Source organism: Myxine glutinosa, chromosome 2 (genome assembly GCF_964187855.1).
Source record: "Myxine glutinosa chromosome 2, kmMyxGlut1.1, whole genome shotgun sequence".
Taxonomy (NCBI): domain Eukaryota; kingdom Metazoa; phylum Chordata; class Myxini; order Myxiniformes; family Myxinidae; genus Myxine; species Myxine glutinosa.
The window spans coordinates 83,056,780-83,077,778 of record NC_136262.1 but is presented as its reverse complement, the minus strand read 5'-3'; the positions used below and the strand labels follow the sequence as shown (position 1 = coordinate 83,077,778).

Genomic DNA, 20,999 nt, shown 5'->3' with positions numbered 1-20,999 from the left:
ATACTGTTCCCTCCTCTGGGCCGGTGCTCCTGCCTCACACCTAGCTCGGCTTCACGCTGTTGAAACCAAAGCTTTCAGAATCATTGGAATCTCCCGCGATGAAGCCAACTCCGAGGGCCTTTCACTCACTCACCGCAGGCAGGTTGGTGGTCTTTCTGTCTTCTACCGACTCCTCTCCGGCCTTGCTCTCCCAGCTGTCTGTGCTCTGTCCCACAAATATTCCTGCAGGTCGCACAAGATCTGCCTGCAACCTTCTTATGGTTAAACTGCCAAAATCAAGACTCTCTGCTCACCTTCACTCCTTCATTCCTCTTTTCTCCCACCTCTGGAACAAACTCCCTCACTCCCTTCAATCCCACTCCACCCTCCAGGTCTTTAAAACAGCTGTTCACCACCATCTCTTATCTTCCCCCATCCAAAACCTTGATCTTTTCTACCCCCGCTAATTTCACCCCAAATCCACTTTTTTGAAATACCAACTTCTGTCCTGGAAGTCCTTGTGTTTTATACTTCTCCCCCCCCCCCCCCCCCCCTTCCCACGCCTCCTCCCCCCAAGCGCTCTCCCTCCCACAGATCTCCTGATGTCTCTGCTCTCAAATGTTGTGCTTGTATGCCTCCGGCTCTCTCCCCATCTTGTCTCCCGCTCCCATTATCATATGTTTTATGTGTCAGTTTGTCTTTTTGTGATCAATGCTAGCTCTTACACGAGCCTCAATCTTGTATACAAAAAAAAAAAATTCAAAGGGTTCTCAAGGGTAGTTTGAATGGGTTACAAAGGGTAATTCTATGGGCTCTAAAGGGTAATTCTAGAGAGTTCTAAAGGGTAATTCTAACGGATTCTAATGGGTTTTAAAAGGTAATTTAAAAGCTTTTAAAGGGTAATTCTAATGGGTTCCAAAGGGTAATTCTAATGGGCTCTAAGGGGGTAATTCTAATGCGTTCTAAAGTGTAATTCTAATGGGTTCTATAGAGTAATTCAAAGAGTTCTAAACGGTAATTATAATGGGTTCTTAAGGATATTTATAATGGGTTATAATGGTTAATTCTAAAGGATAATTATAAAGGGTTCTAAAGTTGTCATCTGGAAGAGTCTGGAAGTCCTGTAACTTCCATAGATTGCACACATCCTGCCAAACTGCACAACATCCTTTGGATATGGTTGCGATTTTAATATGTATTTGCAAAATAACAGGATACAGTATACGGTGGCTCCCATATGTAAACACCGATGCAGTGTTAATGATTTCTGGATGTGAAATTATGGGCGTGTTCAAATGATTGCTGTTTGTGTTCAACAGGTTGCCACTCAAGGTGGTTCCACATTGACAGTCATCCATGCACAACAAAATAAACTGGTCTTGTAAAGTGGGTGGTTGCAGGATTGAAGAACATTGAGCAGATTTTATTATGTAATCTGCATGAAACAGATAAAATATTTCATTTATCATCGTTGTCTGTCATGTAAATCAATATATATTGCCAAAATGGTTGTGGAGAACCAGATGAAAAGAGAAAGAATAAATAACGCAGAAACTCACCGAGCTCCAGGAAGTCATGTACCATGCAAAACCACACGGTTTAAGGATGCAGGTTTGAGTCCGTGCGGGCGCTGGTTCTCCAGAACAATCCTCAGGTGAGGTCACAGTCATGGCTTTGCCAACCCGAAAGCTCCTCATCACGCAGATGACCTCTCGGGCCTGTACACCCTCCCCGCAATCCTTTGAGCACTGTCAAAAATTGATTTCCACAGCATCGTTATTTCTGCTGCTGCCAAGAATATATTTTACATTAATAATCCTAGTGATCGTCATTCAATGTGACGATGGAGTCTCAACACATGTACTTGTGAAGAATGATGAGTATGGAAAATAAATTCAATCTGTGGCACAAGTATATATTTTACAGGGATTCGGTTACAAATTTGGTCTGTTGGCTGCATCATTGCTGAAGCGTGGCTATGCCACTGATGCAACGCTACCATTAATCAGAGCAGCCAATTAGGATTTGTGCAGGGTAGGTGGGATGTTAAAAAGGTATACTATGGAGATACAATCATCCCAAGACACGCCAAAAAGTATAATACAAGGTGTATTTACACTGTACAAAAAAGTGAATTTATTTATTTTATTTGTTTATATATGCTTCAAAAACTAAAAAACTACTGAACCAAATCCAACCAGATTTTGCAAGTTACCAAAGGGTACCCCAAGGATGGTTTCGGTCAGGGTAGCATATCTGGGGGATGGGGTTCAGGATGGGGGAAGATCCAAATTTTCTCGATGTAAATGTGTCATATAGCGCCACCCGGTGGTAGTCGGTATTACAAATTGTCTTCTCATAAAAAGAAAGCTCAAACAACTTGATAATATGCATTATGGTGATGGTCAAATGTGAGTGAGAATAATTCCAAATTTTCAAAATGTTTCATTTCACTCATTTTAAGTAGAGGTTCAAACCAAATAATCCAACACAAAACTTCGCAGTGAAGTGGAAGTGCTTTTTGCCCACATCATGTATAAGCAGCAAGGTTAGGTGGCAGAGGTGATGTTAGCTGTCTTCCAAGCAGATGGAAGATGACCTCAGGGCAAATGTTGGGGTGAATAGGGCACGATGTTTGTGAAGTAAACCATCAGCAAAGTGATGGGTAAAAATGCCAAGTACATAAGTATAAATAAAATACATTTCTAGGTTTTCTTACTAATTGCGTATACTTCAATATTGAATTGTCATGATACGTTGGCATGTCTTGGAGTATTGTGTGTAAATTGTTTGTAGACCTTTTTGAACGTCTCTTGTAAAAACAGACCAGCGAGCTTAACATTCCTTTCGATGGATACCATTTATAGTTGGGTCGGGAATCAAGACTGGACTAACCTCAAAAGATATGTGGGAGGGATGAGGCATCTCAAAAGATGCAACTTCTGAGCACCCGAACATAAGCAAAGTTTTCATAAGGAAACACAGGATGACAGTTTATAACTGGGCTGAGATTGAAAAGACAGCTTAGAACAAGTTCACCCCAAATCCACTTTTTTGAGGTGCTGATTTCTTTCCTGGAAGTCCTTGGTGTCCTTGCGTTTTATACCTATCCTGCCTCCCCCCAGGCCATCTCCCTCCCACACATCTCCCGATGACCCTGCTCTCAAATGTTGTGTTTGTGTGCTTCCTCCCCTTCTCTCCCCATCTTGTCGACCGCTCCCCTTTTTATATACATTGTTTGCTTGTTTGTGTGATTTGTTTGTTTGATAAATGTTAGCTCTTTCACGAGCCTCGACTCTGTATACAAAAAAAAAAAAGTTTGTGTACCTCTAGGCCATCCTATCAGCCCAATGAAAGCTAAAGACTACACTTACAGAAACGTAGCATCAAGTGATTCATTTCGACATTTTAATGAGACTTTTGGCCTCAATAACAATTGTTTCATTGTCAATGGTTTCTAATGATGTATCGTATGCAAAGCCATGTCGTTTCATACTCACAAAATAATGAAAATACCATTCCAGGGATCAAGACTGACCTGGTAGAGCACTGAAGATTTTTTTTGCAAATGCTTTCTCGAAGGGGAGCACCAATTTTACGAATATAGCTCAGTTAAACAGAGACACTTGTCCAATGATAAAAAGCCCATTATGATAGAAAAATGGACTTCCCCAACTTTATGATTCAAATTCAATCGATAAAGTGAGTGCTGAATAGGTGTAAATACTGACAACATACATCACAAACCTCAACTGCATGAACAGAAAAAAAGGATGCGATACCGAAAGAACTAAAGAATAGAGGGGGTTGACTTACTGATATTGGAATAGTGGGGTTAGGGGATGAATACAGATGGAAAAAGTGAGCAGTGGGTACTTCCTGGGCCAGATAAAGGCTGCAGAAGATAGAGGCAATGTATCCTTTCTACACAGGAATTGGTAACAAGAGTTGTTAGCCTTTAGCATCTGACGCTACACTCACTATCGGATGCAGGGACCTTAGGAACCTTAGATGTAAGCCTAATGTTCACTGCACAAGCAGAACATCTGCAACTCAATGATGATTTAATCAGCAGGCCAAATTCAAAACTAAATCCCAGTATAACATACATTCACTCGAATAAGGAGCTCATGACCTTGCGATCACTGACTAAATTCCTTCATACTGTGTTGATCCTTCTTTAGTCCCTGATTGTCCTCAAAGCCATGTAAAAGTACATTGATGTCCATGAATGCCCTTGTCCTCCAATTGATATATGACCCCTGAGAAGTAAAGAGGGCAATACACCACATGACAGACTTTTGATGAAGAAGAACCCCCATTCAATGCCCATTGAACAAAGATCAATGTCGGCTTCAAACATTTTGTTCAGAATTGTCATTATAACACCCAAGTTGTCCTAACTGTGAAGGATTGTGTTTGGTGCATTTAACTCAATTTGGCCCTGGAAGTGGGATAGTCTGGTTTGCTTCTCAGAGACCTTCAAAGCCTGAAATTGCTGCTAAACAATTAATTAAAAAGATAAATGGTCTCAAATTTGATGTGCTGTGCCAAGAAGAAGAACAGGAAAAAATATGCCAGTACATCATGCTGTCATCTTTTGCTGTTCAACGTCGGTGACCCATGTATTTGATAGTGTTTGGGGTTGTAGTGATAGTGATAGTGTTTGGGGGGCGAGAGATAGTGCTTGGGGGGGCGAGAGATAGTGTTTGGGGAGCGAGAGATAGTGTTTGGGGAGCGAGAGATAGTGTTTGTGGAGCGAGATATAGTGTTTGTGGAGCGAGATATAGTGTTTGTGGAGCGAGATATAGTGTTTGGGGAGCGAGAGATAGTGTTTGTGGAGCGAGAGATAGTGTTTGTGGAGCGAGATATAGTGTTTGTGGAGGGAGAGATAGTGTTTGGGGAGCGAGAGATCGTGTTTGGGGGGTGAGAGATAGTGTTTGGGGAGCGAGAGATAGTGTTTGGGGGGCGAGAGATAGTGTTTGGGGGGGCGAGAGATAGTGTTTGGGGGGCGAGAGATAGTGTTTGTGGAGCGAGATATAGTGTTTGGGGAGCGAGATATAGTGTTTGGGGAGCGAGAGATAGTGTTTGGGGAGTTGTTAGGGAGTGTCATTCATTTTTTTGTCGGTGACCCATGTGTGGAAGGGACCATGGGATATTACCAGATGTAAAGTCCCCCCCCTTCATGATAGATAAAATATGTGCAGAAGTCCTTCCCCACACACTGAAATAAGGTCTTTCTACTTCTTCATCTTCTTCTTCCTCATTTCCCTTTTGAGGGGTGAGGCCGAATGGTGCCAAGCTACTGCTGCCCCACCTTTTGTTCAATGCTCCTCCATTTCCCTCTAACCCCAGCCAACTCTCTCCACTCTAACACCACTTCAATCTTTTATCCGTCCTCACACAATTTTCCCATCTCAACCGAGGTCTACGTCTATCCTCCTACCTTGCTCCCTGCACCCATTTGTTTTCTTTGCTATTCGCTCTTCCTCCGTCTGCACCAGGAGCCAGCCTACGTCAGTCGGCGTTTTACCACTTTATCTGTCAAGCCCATTCTCACATTGATTGATCTCCCTCAGTTCATCCATCCTTCTTCCATCCACCCTCTTCACCCCCACTATCCTCCTGGCAGAGCTGTTTCCACAGACCTGCAGGTCCCAGTTGTTGCTTTTCCGTCATTTTGGTCAATATGGGATTTAAACTTGAGATCCCACCATATTGAGTTGTTCTCAGATAGCAACACCAAACAGGTCATCCCAAAACATGAAATATGCACTGCATATATGTCAAAAGGACTTGCTATTTGGTCAATGGACATATGTGGCAGTACATATTATGTTGAGGGATGACCACTCGTTTGGTGTTGACATGTTAAGTGAGGTGGCTCTCTTGAGCTTGCTTTTCAGAAAAATGTTGCTTTTCAAGAACCAAACATCCCAAAAAAAAATTCTCAGAAGATGTTAGAAATTTGAACTTGGCACGATCATAGAATTGTGACATTTTGGCAAAACGACAGGAATGAACCAAAATTGCATTCAATTACCTATTTCTAGAAATTGCATTGTAATGTATTACCTGGTAGAGACATGTAAATGGAAACAAATGTGATAAAGTAAGGAGGAGAAATAAAACCAAAAGTGACTGACTGAGCATCTAAAATTTCACTAGTTTGCAGTAACACCAGTTTTGGTTTTGATGGCTTATTACAAAAAGAGATTATTTCCCACCTGCTCCCAAAGCCCAGTGAACCAACGCGCAAGACCTGGGCAAGGGAAGGGTCCACAGGGCTTTGTCTCCACAGGCCGCTGTACCCCACAGGCCTCAAGGGGTAAACCACCCTCATGACCAGAAAGACACAGCACACTACGTGTGTGCACACCTTCGCTGCATGTGGATGAGCACTGCCCAGACACAAATAAAAGAGGGGTGAGAAATTGTCAGCCAAATAAGGAACTACAGTAAAACCTATGACAATAAAATGAAATACATTTTTGGGTTTCCATACATGTCCAAGTTCATCAAAATTACTTGACATTGGACAAGTTAAACTCATTGTTGAATTACTCGGCATCTTTTGGAAAGGAAAATGGTCCAGTTGTACAGTACTATATATACACAAAGAATTAAGTTAAGCACCCCCCCCGTTTTTTTACAACCTCGCACATTACAAGTTTGTTGTCGTCAAAACAGTGTAATATACCCATGATATTGCTATATTTTCTGGAGAAGTGATATTATGGTCACATAAAAACATAACAATCATGCCGTTTTCAATATTTTATTCTGAATAATTTAAGGTGAAATTTTTTGGGAATTTTAGGCATATTTTCACCTCAATTTAAGTATGGAGCTATAGGTCCATCACGGACAGTGTGGATGACGTTTATGTTTTCTAACGTACAGTCATTGTTCTGAGAAGACCTCTAGCGATCTTTGCGTCAATAACGTGTGTAGGACCCACGTGATCGTGCTGCACGAGCGATGGGCGTCACAGATGAGTGCACTCATCTGCATTTCATCAATGGATAATTGCTAATGTCATACCAATCATTATTTGATCTCACATACCTTAGAATATATGCCAATGTATACATATACACAAAGAATATATATTAGGGGGTGCTTACCTTAATTCGTTGTGTAGGGGTGCTTAACTTAATTCTTTGTGTATATATATAGTGTTGCGGATCTCGGGTTGGTCGACGTACTAAGGGGGGGTTTAAGCCCTACTCCCCCTCAAACTCTGAGTCCACGAAGCCGCCACCCACACTACACTCGTGGTGGACGGATTGCTAAGAAATTCCAGCCGCCGAGCCCGCAGCTACGCGTGGAAGGGTTAACAGTCACGACCTGAGTACCTTCGACACACGCAGCTGTGAGAACGGGGACTGAACCTCGCACGAGTCACGCTGGTACTGGACGCCCGAGCGGTTGTGCGTCACGTAACTCGTGCCGTCAACACTATTGAACCGCGACGACGCGGACGCGGACGCAGCTTCAGGACGGTCGATCTTTAATTCTCGACAAGCTTTCAACCAACAAAGGTCTTCTTCTTAGTCTACAGAAACAACAGGCATGTATATCAGACAAGTATGTATCGTGATATGTGTGTAAGATGTGTGATATGTGTGGAAGATGCATACAAAAAGAAGAAGAGCCACGCTAAAGCTTACTCACCGTCCCCAAGTTCAGCGGAAGTGAAGCGCAGCTTACAGTTATCGTTCACGTTACAGTTTGTGCACGTGCATATACAAATATATACATACATACATACATACATAAACACACAAGCATATATTCATTTCTCCATTTATATTCATATAATATATTTATATATTTATTTATATATTTATATAAATGACATATAAAGGTAGAATGAGTGAATGAATGGGCTACGGTTAATGATTTGATTTGGTTGATGTTGAAGCATTCTTTAATCATCAAAATTTATACAATGAGGGATTTTTGTCCGAAGTTTATGTATCCAAAAGGACTCACGTTTCAGAATCGTGGTGTGTGATCGATTTGTAATTGATTCAATGGCAGAGATTTGAATGTCATTTATAGAGTGATCCGCTTGATTAAAGTGTATCGTGTAAGGTAGAGATTTGCCCTGACTGGTGTGGAAGTTATTGATTTCTGACCAGGTGTTTTTAAATCGTGTGTCGAGTGCATTATCAGTTTTTCCAACATATTGTTTGGTGCACATTTGGCAAGTGATTAGGTATATGAAACAAATATCATTAACCGTAACCCATTCATTCACTCATTCATTCATTCTACCTTTATATGTCATTTATATAAATATATAAATAAATATATGATATGAATATAAATGGTATATGAATATATGCTTGTGTGTTTATGTATGTATATATATATTTGTATATGCACGTGCACAAACAGTGACGTGTACGATAACTAAGCTGCGGTTCACTTCCACTGAACTTGGGGATGGTGAGTAAGCTTTAGCGTGGCTCTTCTTCTTTTTGTATGCATCTTCTACACATATCACACATCTTGCACACATATCACTGTACATACTTGTCTGATATACATGCCTGTTGTTTCTGTAGACTAAGAAGAAGACCTTTGTTGGTCGAAAGCTTGTCGAGAATTAAAGATCGACCGTCCTGAAGCTACATCCACGTCTTATTCAATCTCCCGATTATTTATTTAATACAAATGAGATGCCCTGCTCGTACTGTGGGGATTCTACTATTTCTCACAGTGTGTGTGTGTGTGTGTATATATATATGAGCAAGCCCAATATATATATTGTTGTGGATCCCGGGTCTGTCGACGTACTAAGGGGGGGGGTTTATGACAGCACTCACATTGGCCTCACTCGGCCATACATGGCACTACACTCCTCTCCCCTTAAGTCACATAGTCTTTCAAAATGCTGGTCCCACAATGCGTCTAGAAGAAATACGCGGGCATTGAGACGTGGACACGACCAGTGATGGTGAGGCATTGGAAACAGATGATGGCTCCCTACCAGGCACCAAACTCGGCTCAACCGAAACCAGAGGAACATCCACACTACTATCACTGCCATGAACATCTGGCTCCACATATGGATGGGCAGCTGGCCGAAACATGGTCACGGGCACCTCAATTGATGAGGACACATCGCACGGCAGAACGGTATTGGTTGTGTGTGAATGTCAGGATGTGTAGTAGAATGCACATAATTACGATAGTCATGCAAAAACACATCAACCCCACACTGCACAGATCGAACCGCTTGGCCTCTATGCAAGGCATGTTTCAACACTTTGACAAACGAATCAGCCTGGCCATTTGTAACTGGGGGTAAGGCGCCGACTTCAGGTGTTTGATACCACTAGCACGCATGAACCCAGCAAACACCTCAGACACAAACTGTGAAGCATTATCCGAAACTAAAATCTCCGGAACCCCTTGTTCGCAAAAATGCTCCATCGTGTTCTCTGCCAAGGTGGACTGCATTATAGCTACTTCTGGCCACTTTGAGTAAGCGTCGATCACCACCAGAAACATGCAACCCATGATTGGCCCTGCAAAATCTTCATGAATGCGCTGCCACGTTCTATCAGCAGGCAGCCATAACAACGACACACATGCGGGATATCAGCATCAGTTTGACATGAATGACATATCACATGCTTTTACCATCCGCGCTATGTCCGCATCAAGCCCGGGCCACCACAACAAACTCCGGGCTAAACTCTTAGTTTTGACAATGCCCAAATGACCCTCCTGCAACTCATTGAGACAGCGCTGACATAAAGCAGCAGGAATGACCACCCTCATGCCCCACATTACACAACCTTGAGCTAAAGACAGATCGGACGCCCGTGATACATATGGAGCGTATTCTGATGTCGAGGGCAACTCGCGCCAAGAACCTGATAAAACAACGTGTGCAACACATGACAACACCGGATCACAACGAATGGCAGCGGCCACTTCCGCAGTGATTACCGGACCAGATTCAATATGTTCCAACATGAACACCTTGACCTCATCCGCAGGTTTGGCACCAGCCTTTGTAGACGGAAATCGAGACAGGCCATCACAGTTAGCGTGCCGTTCGGAAGCACGAAATTTGATTTCACAGTCGTACGCACTGAGGACAACACACCATCTCTGTATTCGAGCAGCGGTAGTGACTGGAATGCCTTTCTGAGGATTAAACAAGAACTGAAGCGGCTGATGATGAGTTTGCAGGAGAAAATGCCAACCTATCAAGTACTGACGAAATTTAAACACGCCCCATACTAAACTCAGTGCTTCACGCTCAATCTGAGCATAGTTCTGCTCTGCGGCTGTCAGAGCACGTGACGTAAAGCACACGGGACACTCAGCACCGTCCCTCATTACCTGAGACAAGACGGCACTGATGCCGTATGACGAGTTGTCACACACCAGAATGAGAGGACGTGAAGGTTCGTAATGTGTGAGTACCGTGTCTGCAGTAAGGCGAGCTTTGACTCGTTCAAATGCTGCTTGTTCCACCGAACTCCACCTCCAACGAACTTCTCAACGCAACATGCGAGTCAGTGGAGCAAGGTCAGTGGTTAGGTTGCTGACATACCTCTGGTGGTAATACTGAGCAAGCCCATGAAGGCACGAAGCTGAAATTTGCCCCTTGGGCTGGGCGTGTCGGCTATATCGTCGACTTTCCGAGGGGCTTTTGATAGCCCCTCTGGGGTGATGACATGCCCCAGGTACTCCACTCACTTCTGAAAGAATAAGCATTTGTCCTTGTTCAAGCGAAGGCCATGAGCAGCTAACTTAGACATCACCTTGTCAATGTTCTCAAGATGTTGTTCGGCTGTGGCGCCCGCAATGAGGATGTCATCCAAGTAGCACTGTGCAGGTAAGTCGGTACAAAGACGGTTCTGCCACATTGCCGGAGCTGAAGCAATCCTGAAAAAAGGACGGGTATACTGGTAGATACCCTGACACGTATTGACGGTAACGAGGTGACGATCCTCCGGCGTGATCTCAAGATGAAATTACGCATCGCGCAAGTCAAACTTCATGAAGTACCAACTCCCCACCAACTTTGAATATGTCTCGTCAATGGATGGCAGTGGATACTGCTCCGCACAGAGGTCGGGGTTAACAGTCGCTTTAAAATCACCACACAGGCGAATACCTCCATTCCGCTTAAGCACTGTGACCATGGGCATCACCCACTCAGAGTGTTCCACCGGTTCAATGACCCCAATCTTTTCGAATCAATCGAGCTCCGCTTTGACCCAATCACAAAGGGCATATTGCACCGGCCAAGGCTTACAGAATCGTGGTCTGACACCCTACTTCAGGTGCAGGTGACCTTGAGCACCCTTGAGCTTCCCAAGTTCAGGCCCGAATAGAACATGGTGTTTTTCCAAGATCCCCTCCAAGCACGAAGGAGATGGAAATGACGTATGCACACTGTAAATGTTTGCCCAATCCAGACGAATGGTGTGCAACCAATCACGACCAAGTAGAGATGGTCCAGAACCATGAACCACATGCATAGGCATCACCGCTTGCTGGTCCCGATAACGAACCAACACATCCATCAAGCCTAATGGCTTTATCATCTCCCCTGTGTAAGTACGAAGGGTAGTGTGTATCGAGGCTAACACCGGATAACCCAACTGACGCCAGATCCGTTTACTCACGAGACTAACTGATGCCCCGGTATCCACTGTAAAGTTGACTGGCCTGCCATTCACACTGACAGCCATCACAAAGGGGTAATTCGCAGCTGATGTCATCAGAAATACGCCCTGTTGACCAAACTCACTGCCAGCCCCAACCACATCAACCGATGATGGTGCCTGGCCCCGACAGACCCTCTGCACATGGCCCGTCTTACCACACCAGTAACACACCGCATTACAAAATGGACAGCTCCCACAAGAATGTGAACTTCCACATCCCTGACAAGGCTGCTGTGCTAGTTGTCCCTGTAGTGCACTGCTTGCATGTACCCGGGCAAAGAAGAAGAAGAAGAAGAAGAAGAACCCTGATCCACCGACCCAGTTGGAGAACTGCGAGCACGTGATCCTCCAGCAGCTATGGCATTAACCGCAGAGTCATCCCCAATAATGGCGCGAACGTCCTTTATAGCTTGTTCCACAACAGCTGCAGTTTCAACCGCTTTAGCAAATGTAATCTCTTCAAACGTTATCCGTAAAATTGATGTGACCATCTTCTCATCTCGCAACCCCGCAATAAAACGATCCTTCAATCTTTGTGATCGTTCATCGTCACCAAAACGACAATCCCCGCCATATGCTTGAGCCTGGCCATGAAATCAGCTACCCTCTCATCGGGAAACTGAACCAGGTTGTCGAACTCGTACCGCGATAACTGTGGTGACTTGCCTGGTTTAATATGATCATGCAGCGTCTTCACTATGGACTCGTAGGTAACAGCATCATCCGACGTCCTTGCTGGCAAAATCAAATCACACATCAAACGGAAAACCTCTGCCTAGAGGGACGACAAAAGAATCGCTTTCTGCTTCCCCGCCTGGACGATGTCGTTAGCAATGAAATAATAGCTCAGCTGCTGGGCAAAAAGTTCAAAGTTGTCCCCACCATACTCCCGGACCTTTCCATACGACGTAGCCATGGTCCTAAAAATCCTCGTCGCCAATTGTAATGTCTTTGTTATAAAGATGCGGACACACAGAGCATCAAGCACCATCTTTATTCCAGGCAACAGCAACACAGGCCTCACTCTACCCAGCCCACAGCGGCCTCGCTCGGCCATACATGGTACTACACGGTGGAGGTTCAAACAGGAACATGGAAACAAGAACATCACACGTGAGTGGAAGAGTGGTACAAAAGAGAGGGAATAGAGGGGGGGGGGGGGGGAGTAGGTCAGCAAGAGGAGAAAAAGCAGGGGCGAGTATTGGAGAAAGTATGAGGTGATGATGGCTGAACTTTTGATGGACACAAAACAAATGTGCTGCCCAAAATCACAAGGAGTTGGTTCCAGACACCCATTATCATAGGGAATTTGCTTCCAGACACTATCATCACAGGGAGTTGGTCCCAGACACCCATCATCACAGGGAGTTGGTCCCATTCACCCATCATCACAGGGAGTTGGTCCGTGACACCCATCATCACAGGGAGTTGGTCCGAGACACCCATCATCACAGGGAGTTAGTCCCAAACACCCATAATTACAGGGAGTTGGTTCCAGACGTGATGATAGAGGGATTAACAAATGTGGGTAAGCATTCAGCTTATAATTGGAGAAGGCAACCAGGTGTGGGATGAGAACATGTGCAATCTGAGCAGGCTGGTGTAGTGGGGTATGATGGAGAGGGTCCACCAACATGGCTGCATTGGGTGTGAATCAGACCTTGGGTTGCATATTTTGCGGTTCCAATTAATTCATCAATTACTAACATTTACCATATGCTAACAAGATTCATTTACACTAAGATTAGAACTTACATCAACCAATTATCGGTATGTGGGACTGGGCACAACTAAAGAATCTTAAGCTGAGAGCACAAACAGGGTTGAAAATTTATGAAGTGTGTCACAAGTTTTAATTGAAAAAAAAAAACGATTAAAATATGGTATCAATGTCACAAACCTGTGTACTCCATTGAGTAAAAAACCAAGCACGTGCACAGGGGCCCAGGTCGCAGTTCTCGAGATCGCGAGGGCGCAAGTGTCTGTTGCACTCACTGTCCTCAACAACATCCCCTTGATTGCTTACGCAGGCAACATGGCGGCGCCTCTGGCCACGTCCGCATGGCACCGAGCACTGTAGGGCGAACACCGTGGAAGAAACACAGGTGGTGGTTGTAAAGTTTAACTCTGGGTTTAATTCAAAATATCATTGCAAATGCTGAGGAATCAAAGTGTGCCAGAAACTAATTGGTCCTTTACCCACATTCTTAAATTGAAGAATTTTACATATGCCATCTTATTTAACTCAAGTGTATCAAGCATTTCACCATAAAAACCATGTTTGGCATTTAGCTTCATGCTTTTAGCATTTTCTTTATACTTTCCACCACAATGCTCAAACCTGGTTCACATAGGAACAGAGGTGATTATTTTACCCACTCGAATCCAAAACCATAACATATATATATATATATATATATATATATATATATATATACTTTCCTTAAGAGCAGTAATATATTCCTGAATGGGGCTAGTATGAAAAAATCCTGGCTCAACCTGGGACTCAAACCCATGGACCTCTTGCTGATGTAGAGACAGCCCACTGAGCTATTGAGTCTTCAGGATAGCCTCAGGAGATTCTCACACAGACACTGCAAGCTACAGTCGTGGGCAAAAGTATTGGCACCCTTCAACTTTTTTCAAATAATGCACCATTTCTTCCAGAAAATTGTTGAAATGAAAAAATATTTTGGTATCCACATATGTATTGCTTTGGTTTGCAGTGGAACAAAACAAAAATTCTGAAAAAATTACGAAATCTTAGCTTATGCCACACAGAAATCCTAAAATGGCCCGAACAAAATCTCCCGGCACCTTTTAGAAGTTGTCAGAAATAATTAGATTTCAAGCAGGTGATTGTCCTTTCCTTTGGAATTGAACTTACCTGTGGTGAGTTACAGTTGCCTGTAATATAAAAACCACTCATTCAACCAGTTTGAAAAGAGAAAAGGAGTCATTCTGCTGTTTTGTGTCACTGTGCAATTCTGCATTCACCCAATTCACAATGCAATTCACAATTCAATTGCAATTGTACAACTGTGCATTCAGCCGCAATGAGAATGGAGAAAAGAAAGAAAACCAGAGAATTGTCTGAGGAGGTCAGACACAAGATTGTAGCCAAGCATGGACAATGTCAAGGCTACAAGTCCATCTCCAGAGACCTTTATGTCCCTGTGTCCACCGTACACAATGTTATTAGGAAGTTTAAGGCCCATGGCACTGTGGCCAACCTCCCTGGGTGTGGCTGCAAGAGAAGACTTGATCGAAGATTGCAGCGAAGGATTGTTCGAATGGTGGAGAAAGCACCTTGATCAACTGCCAAACAGATTCAAGCTGACCTTCAGACACAAGGTACGATAGCTTCAACTCACACCATCCGTTACCAACTCAATGAAAGGGGGTTCTATGGAGGACCTCACTATTGAGAGAGAGACATAAGAAATCCCAACTGGAGTTTGCCAAAACACACCTGAACTGGTAGCTAAAATCTTTCTGGAAGAATGTCCTGTGGACAGATGAGATAAAATTGGAGCTTTTTGGTAAAGCACATCATCTCTATGTTTACAGAAAACAAAATGAAGCCTTCAAACAAAAAACACCTTCCCCACAGTGAAACATGGACGAGGTTCAGTGATGTTTTGTGGTTGCTGTGCTGCCTCTGGCACTGGGTGCCTTGAATGTGTGCAGGGCATCATTAAATCAGGAGATAACCAAGGCATTTTGGAGCGCAATCTGTTCCCAAACACACTTCAAAAAGCACCCAGGAATGAGTCCAGATCTAAATCCTATTGAACACCTGTGAGATCTGAAAGCAGCATTTTGGAGAAGGCACCCTTCAAATCTGGGAGAACTGGAGCAGTTTGCACAAGAGTGGGACAAACTGCCAGTCGAGAGATGTGGGAAACTCATTCGTGGTGATAGGAAGTGCTTGACTGCAGTTATTTTGTCCAGAGGCTGTGCTACCAAATATTAAGTCAAGGATGTCAATACTTTTGTCAATGCCATTTCTTTTTATTTCCTGATCTAAAAGGATATATTAAGTTCTGAATCAAAAACAAATGTTCTGTAATATTAACAGTGAAATAAAGAATTGTGGAGACAAAATACTTTTGTCAATTTCAACTTATTTTTAGAGAAAATTGTGAATTATTTTTAAAAAGTGCGAGGGTGCCAATATTTTTGGCCACGACGGTATATAATGGCCATCATCTTAAGTGCCTGCTGGGCAGACCAAAATTTGTGCTTGACCAGGAAATGGTGAATCTCCTAGAGGCCGGCGAGACAGATAGCTGTTTGTGCAGAGCTGAATGGCATCTTAATATTTGATTAAAATTTCAATATTTGAAAACATTATCTATCTATAATCTTGTGAGCTGAATAAAGATAGTTTGTGTGTTCATAAAATATTTTATACCATTTATGTAGACAATTAGCCCATCCCAAACCATCCCAATCAGGCTTTGATTTTTGCTATGCTTTCTCCTGTGAATATGCATTTAGATGTTCCATCAACGTCCTTTCATGAATGAATAATTTGGGCATCGATAAATCATTAAATCTTTTCTCCTAAATTTTATTTAGGTTGAATCTCACATTTTGATTGTAAACGTTTGGGAGTGAAAGGAAATTAAATTGTTAAATTAGTTGTAAGTAACTGATGTAAGTGATTGAATAAATATTGCTAATGAATAAAAGTGAATACACACCGATGACCATTCCTGGCGGATATGCCACTGGCTGCAGATGCGTTCTTGGCAGGTCATGGAAGTGTCTGGCCGGGGATGACTAGAACAACGGCTGGGTGGCACAGTACCAGCCCGTCCGGAGAACATCTGGCGACACAGTACCTGCCGCAGCTGCACACCAGGGCCACAAGTGCGGCTGCATACTGACCACTCCCCAGAATCCCAGCTGGAGAAACAGGAGAATCAGAGAGAAGGAACCAAGAGAGATAGAATGAAGGATGAAGAATGAGATATGAAGGGAGAGAGAGAGAGAATGACAGTTTGTGGGAAAATACTACATTTCAAAGTTACGTAAGGAAGAGTTGAGGGCAGCGATAGGGGGAGGAGCAGCATTAAGGATGTGACATGCGTTACATAAAATTGCAATTATTGTTTGACTATTGTATATCTGCCCTAACCCCTCACATATAAAATGAAAAAAAAAATAGCAACTGGAAAGCATCGGAAAATGCAAAGCCAGTCTGCGTCCATTTTAATTCAGACGTCTTCTTCTTCTTCTTCCGTATGCTCAAAATAAGGAAAACAGTTTATTTAAATATACAAAATGAAAATTGATGATTTTATGCAGCTTTGACCATTGAGCTTCAGATCTAAAAAAAAAAAATGCTTCTAGCTTTTGATTGGTGAACCAGTTATGTGACCCATAATTGTGTGTTACACATTATTCGATAAATTTCAGGTCAATCGGATGAAAATTAGCGATTTTATGTGATGCTGACCTTTGACCTTTTGACCAAATTATTAATTTTCCTTCTCCATATTCTCATAATAAAGCTTTGGTGAAAATTTGATGTCCACACTCAAATGGTAAATTGAAATTTCAGGTCAATTGGATAAAAATTTATGATTTTAGTGATGCTGACCTTTGACCTTTTGACCAAATTATTAATTTTCCTTCTCCATATTCTCATAGTAAAGCTTTGGTGAAAATTTGATGTCTACACTCAAATGGTAAATTGAAATTTCAGGTCAATTGGATGAAAATTTATGATTTTAGTGATGCTGACCTTTGACCTTTTGACCAAATTATTAATTTTCCTTCTCCATATTCTCATAATAAAGCTTTGGTGAAAATTTGATGTCTACACTCAAATGGTAAATTGAAATTTCAGGTCAATTGGATGAAAATTTATGATTTTAGTGATGTTGACCTTTGACCTTATGACAAAATTATTAATTTGCCTTCTCCATATTATCATATGAAAGCTTTGGTTAAAATTTGATGACAATGGCTCAAATGGTAAAAAAAAGTTACCGCCCGGACACACGACACACACACACGACACACACACACACACGACACACACACACGACACACACACACACACGACACACACACACACACACACACACACACACACACACACACACACACACACACACACACACACACACACACACACACACACACACACACACAGAAGTGATTACAAAATCCCGTCTCCTGCTGTGCAGGGGATGGGCTAACTATAACAGTTCATGTTGATGCAAACAAACACATTCACCCATGCATGTACACACACATGACAACATTTGTAGGGCTTGCAAAAAGTTGTGCACTCACTATGCTGGGCAGAGCTGAGTGTTGCAGGTCTCTTGGCTAGGAGTGGGTTTCATGGTGACATCGCACAATGACTCGGCCACACGCTCATGGCTTGAGCGCCGCACGCAGCCGAACAGCAGTGAGCGGCGGCCTTCAGCAAAGCACGCCACATCGCACCGCTTCACACTAAGGCACATTGTGACTCCGTGTTGTACGTGTATTATAGCACGTTTTACTCTTTTTCCAACGAAATATTATAGTTTTTAAAATACAATTTAAGATGTATGATGATGACAACAACAGTGATTTTACAGAACATATCAGGTGTAAGCAAAAATATGTCTACAATACAATACGACATTTCCTTACCACTTCCACATGATGCTGAGCATTCTGTGGTATCAATCTGCTTCCAGTTGAACTGCAACCGCCCTTGTTTGATCCTTGTAGGCACTGCCCACGTATTATCCTGTCCCGTATCGGTAGAGATGGGCAGATCGCCGCCCTGCCTCGGCTTTATAAGGATAGATCGTGGGTCTTCCCTCCGTGTCTCCATGGCCAAGAGTGGAGGCTCGTAAAGGCCAAGACGTCCTGCACTCAGCGCCTCTGTACCTGAGGATGACAGTTTGAATTGTGCACACAAAGTGACATTTTTGTGGACAATATTTATGATTGTATTTCAATTAAAACTAGAACAATGCGACTGTCGCCAATATGCCTTCGCATAGTCCCACAACGGGTCAATGTCATCACTCTGCATATGCATGGGTAGGGGATCACATTTGTGACGTTTTGTGTTGATCGGATAAGGTTCGTTTTTCTATCCAAGATGGCTGCCAAACCACGTGACCTATGACATCATAATTTTCAAACTATATACAACAGTGCTGTCAGATGATATTTGTAAAATTTCGCATCGCTAGGGTGAGCGGTTTCAGAGATATAATTATTTGATATTTTCCTTCAAACCAATATGGCTGCCAAACCATGTGCCCTATGATGTCATAAATTTAATATTTCAAAACAAATGGGTCATAGATCATGTGCATGCAATTTCAGATTTTTAGGATAAGGAATTTGATGAAAACATTTTTGGCTGGAGTACCACTTCACCTATGTCATCATTATCATGCTTTTGTTCCCCATTGGGAGTACTTGACAATGTGCCAACCTTCAAATTTTTCCATTCAGCGGTTTCCGAGAAATAATTTTTTAATTATTTGCTTTTAATCCAAGGTGACTACCATACCACGTGATCTATGACGTCACAATTATCACAAAAACATTCTGCAAGGGTGTCAATCCTACCCTGAAAGTTTCGTCTCAATCGGACATGTGGTTGCTGAGAAAAATGAGGTTTAGCCTGTACATTCAGACGGACGGACAACCCGAAAACATAATGCCTCCGGCGACTTTGTCGGCGAAGGCATAAAAATAAAAACAACTAAAATTATACAACTTAAGAATTGCTAAATCTGAAAATTAGAATTATTCACTTTTGATTCATATTTGGAAAAACTTGCACTGTAAAGCATAGTCAGGTTCACTATGTCAATAAATTATATTTCGTTCAAAATCATGGTAGATTAGCAAACCTATACATTTTTGGAAAGGTTATAGCATAAGGAAACTAAAAATCAATGTTTACATTTGGAGAGATACCTGTATGGCGGCCATTTTGGATTTTCAAAATGGCCACTGTAAAATACATATTTTGTTCTATTTCTGCCTCTAATTACCCTAAAAACTTTTAAAAATATACTGTTACGGACACGGTTTTTGGATGTTATTTTACCGAGCGGTGGTGTATTTAACCGCGTCCGAACAGTTACTCCCCGATTAGAACCCGATTCCAACCGAACGTTGACTAATCGCGCTACAGATATTCAATTGGGAAACCTCTAAAGCGACCGAAAGAGAAGAAGAGAGAAGAAAGACAGAGTTTGGAGGAAGAACAGATTTATTATACACACACAAGCAATATTTTAGAGCGACCAATATTATTTACAGCAATAGATGGAAAAGAGCAGTCACACAGTGCATTGTTAACTTATTCTATTTCATTTACTTAATCCCCAAGACAAACGAGTAGGACAGGACGTTCACACTCACACGGTGGATATTGCAGGCAGGTAATGGCTCGAGGTTGATTGCTTGAGAGGAAGGCAAGGTCGGAGGCAGCAGCTTTCAACCCCTCGCGGTTTTGGCGGGAAAACCTCCGTCGCGTATCCGCGGCCGTCACGCGCTGGCTCGGCACACCTGCTCCTCTTCCTGGGGTGGAGCCGTCTCCCTCCGTTCAGCGCGTCTCTCCAACGACAGGGGATATTGCAGGCAGGTAGGTAGGGCTTGCGGTGGATTGCGCTCCTCTTCCAGGTCATCCCCCAGCGTATCTCTCAAGGCCTCTCCTTAAAGCAGTTCCTTACATTCGCTTTTATCACCTCCGGCGGAATTAAGCCGCCGGCTCCGAGGGCACGCCTACCGGGTCACTCACCGCGGTGTTGATTGGCTGTTAGGGCCGGTTCACTCCTGCCCTCTTCTGACGAGGTGGAGACACGCCTTTCTTCTCCAACCTTACCTCGTGGCCAATGGTGGTTGAAGAGAAAAACCGACCAAAATGCGGAAGGCAAATGGAAGGGAGGTTTTGGGGAAATTGGAAGGGCCTACGCTTATTTTGTTTGATACAATGCAAAGTCAATCTAGTGGAAAACACATACTTAGCCTACATGGAATAAGGAAATACACTATTTAAAAGATATATCGTGACCTGCGTGTATGTTCTATGAAATTAATTAGGAGGACGGCTGCGACCATTATTTACATTACCAGGATGTTACCATTCCAAAACCATACTCTTCACATCCGTTACCCTTCCTCCAAAATTGTTACACTCCTCAAAACCCGTTACACTTCTCAAAACCCGTTACACTTCTCAAAATCGTTACACTGCACCCTCCTTTCTTCAGGCACGTCCTCGGGCCTACTAGACTTAACTGAGTGTGACATGTAGGTGTAATTCCCTCTACA

General features: G+C 43.0%; 1 protein-coding gene across 2 annotated transcripts in view; it reads right to left on the bottom strand.

Moving 5' to 3' along the window:
* Positions 1 to 20,999, bottom strand: part of LOC137421640 (thrombospondin type-1 domain-containing protein 4) — a 275,809-nt gene that overhangs the window by 22,370 nt on the left and 232,440 nt on the right. For both annotated transcript variants that reach the window (XM_078771163.1, XM_068107883.2), the window contains 6 exons: positions 18,345 to 18,587; positions 17,997 to 18,126; positions 16,394 to 16,598; positions 13,585 to 13,758; positions 6,207 to 6,380; positions 1,539 to 1,727 (listed from right to left, as the gene is read on the bottom strand). In XM_078771163.1, coding sequence (XP_078627289.1) covers positions 1,539 to 1,727; positions 6,207 to 6,380; positions 13,585 to 13,758; positions 16,394 to 16,598; positions 17,997 to 18,126; positions 18,345 to 18,587 — 1,115 coding nt within the window. The remainder of the gene's footprint in view (positions 1 to 1,538; positions 1,728 to 6,206; positions 6,381 to 13,584; positions 13,759 to 16,393; positions 16,599 to 17,996; positions 18,127 to 18,344; positions 18,588 to 20,999) is intronic.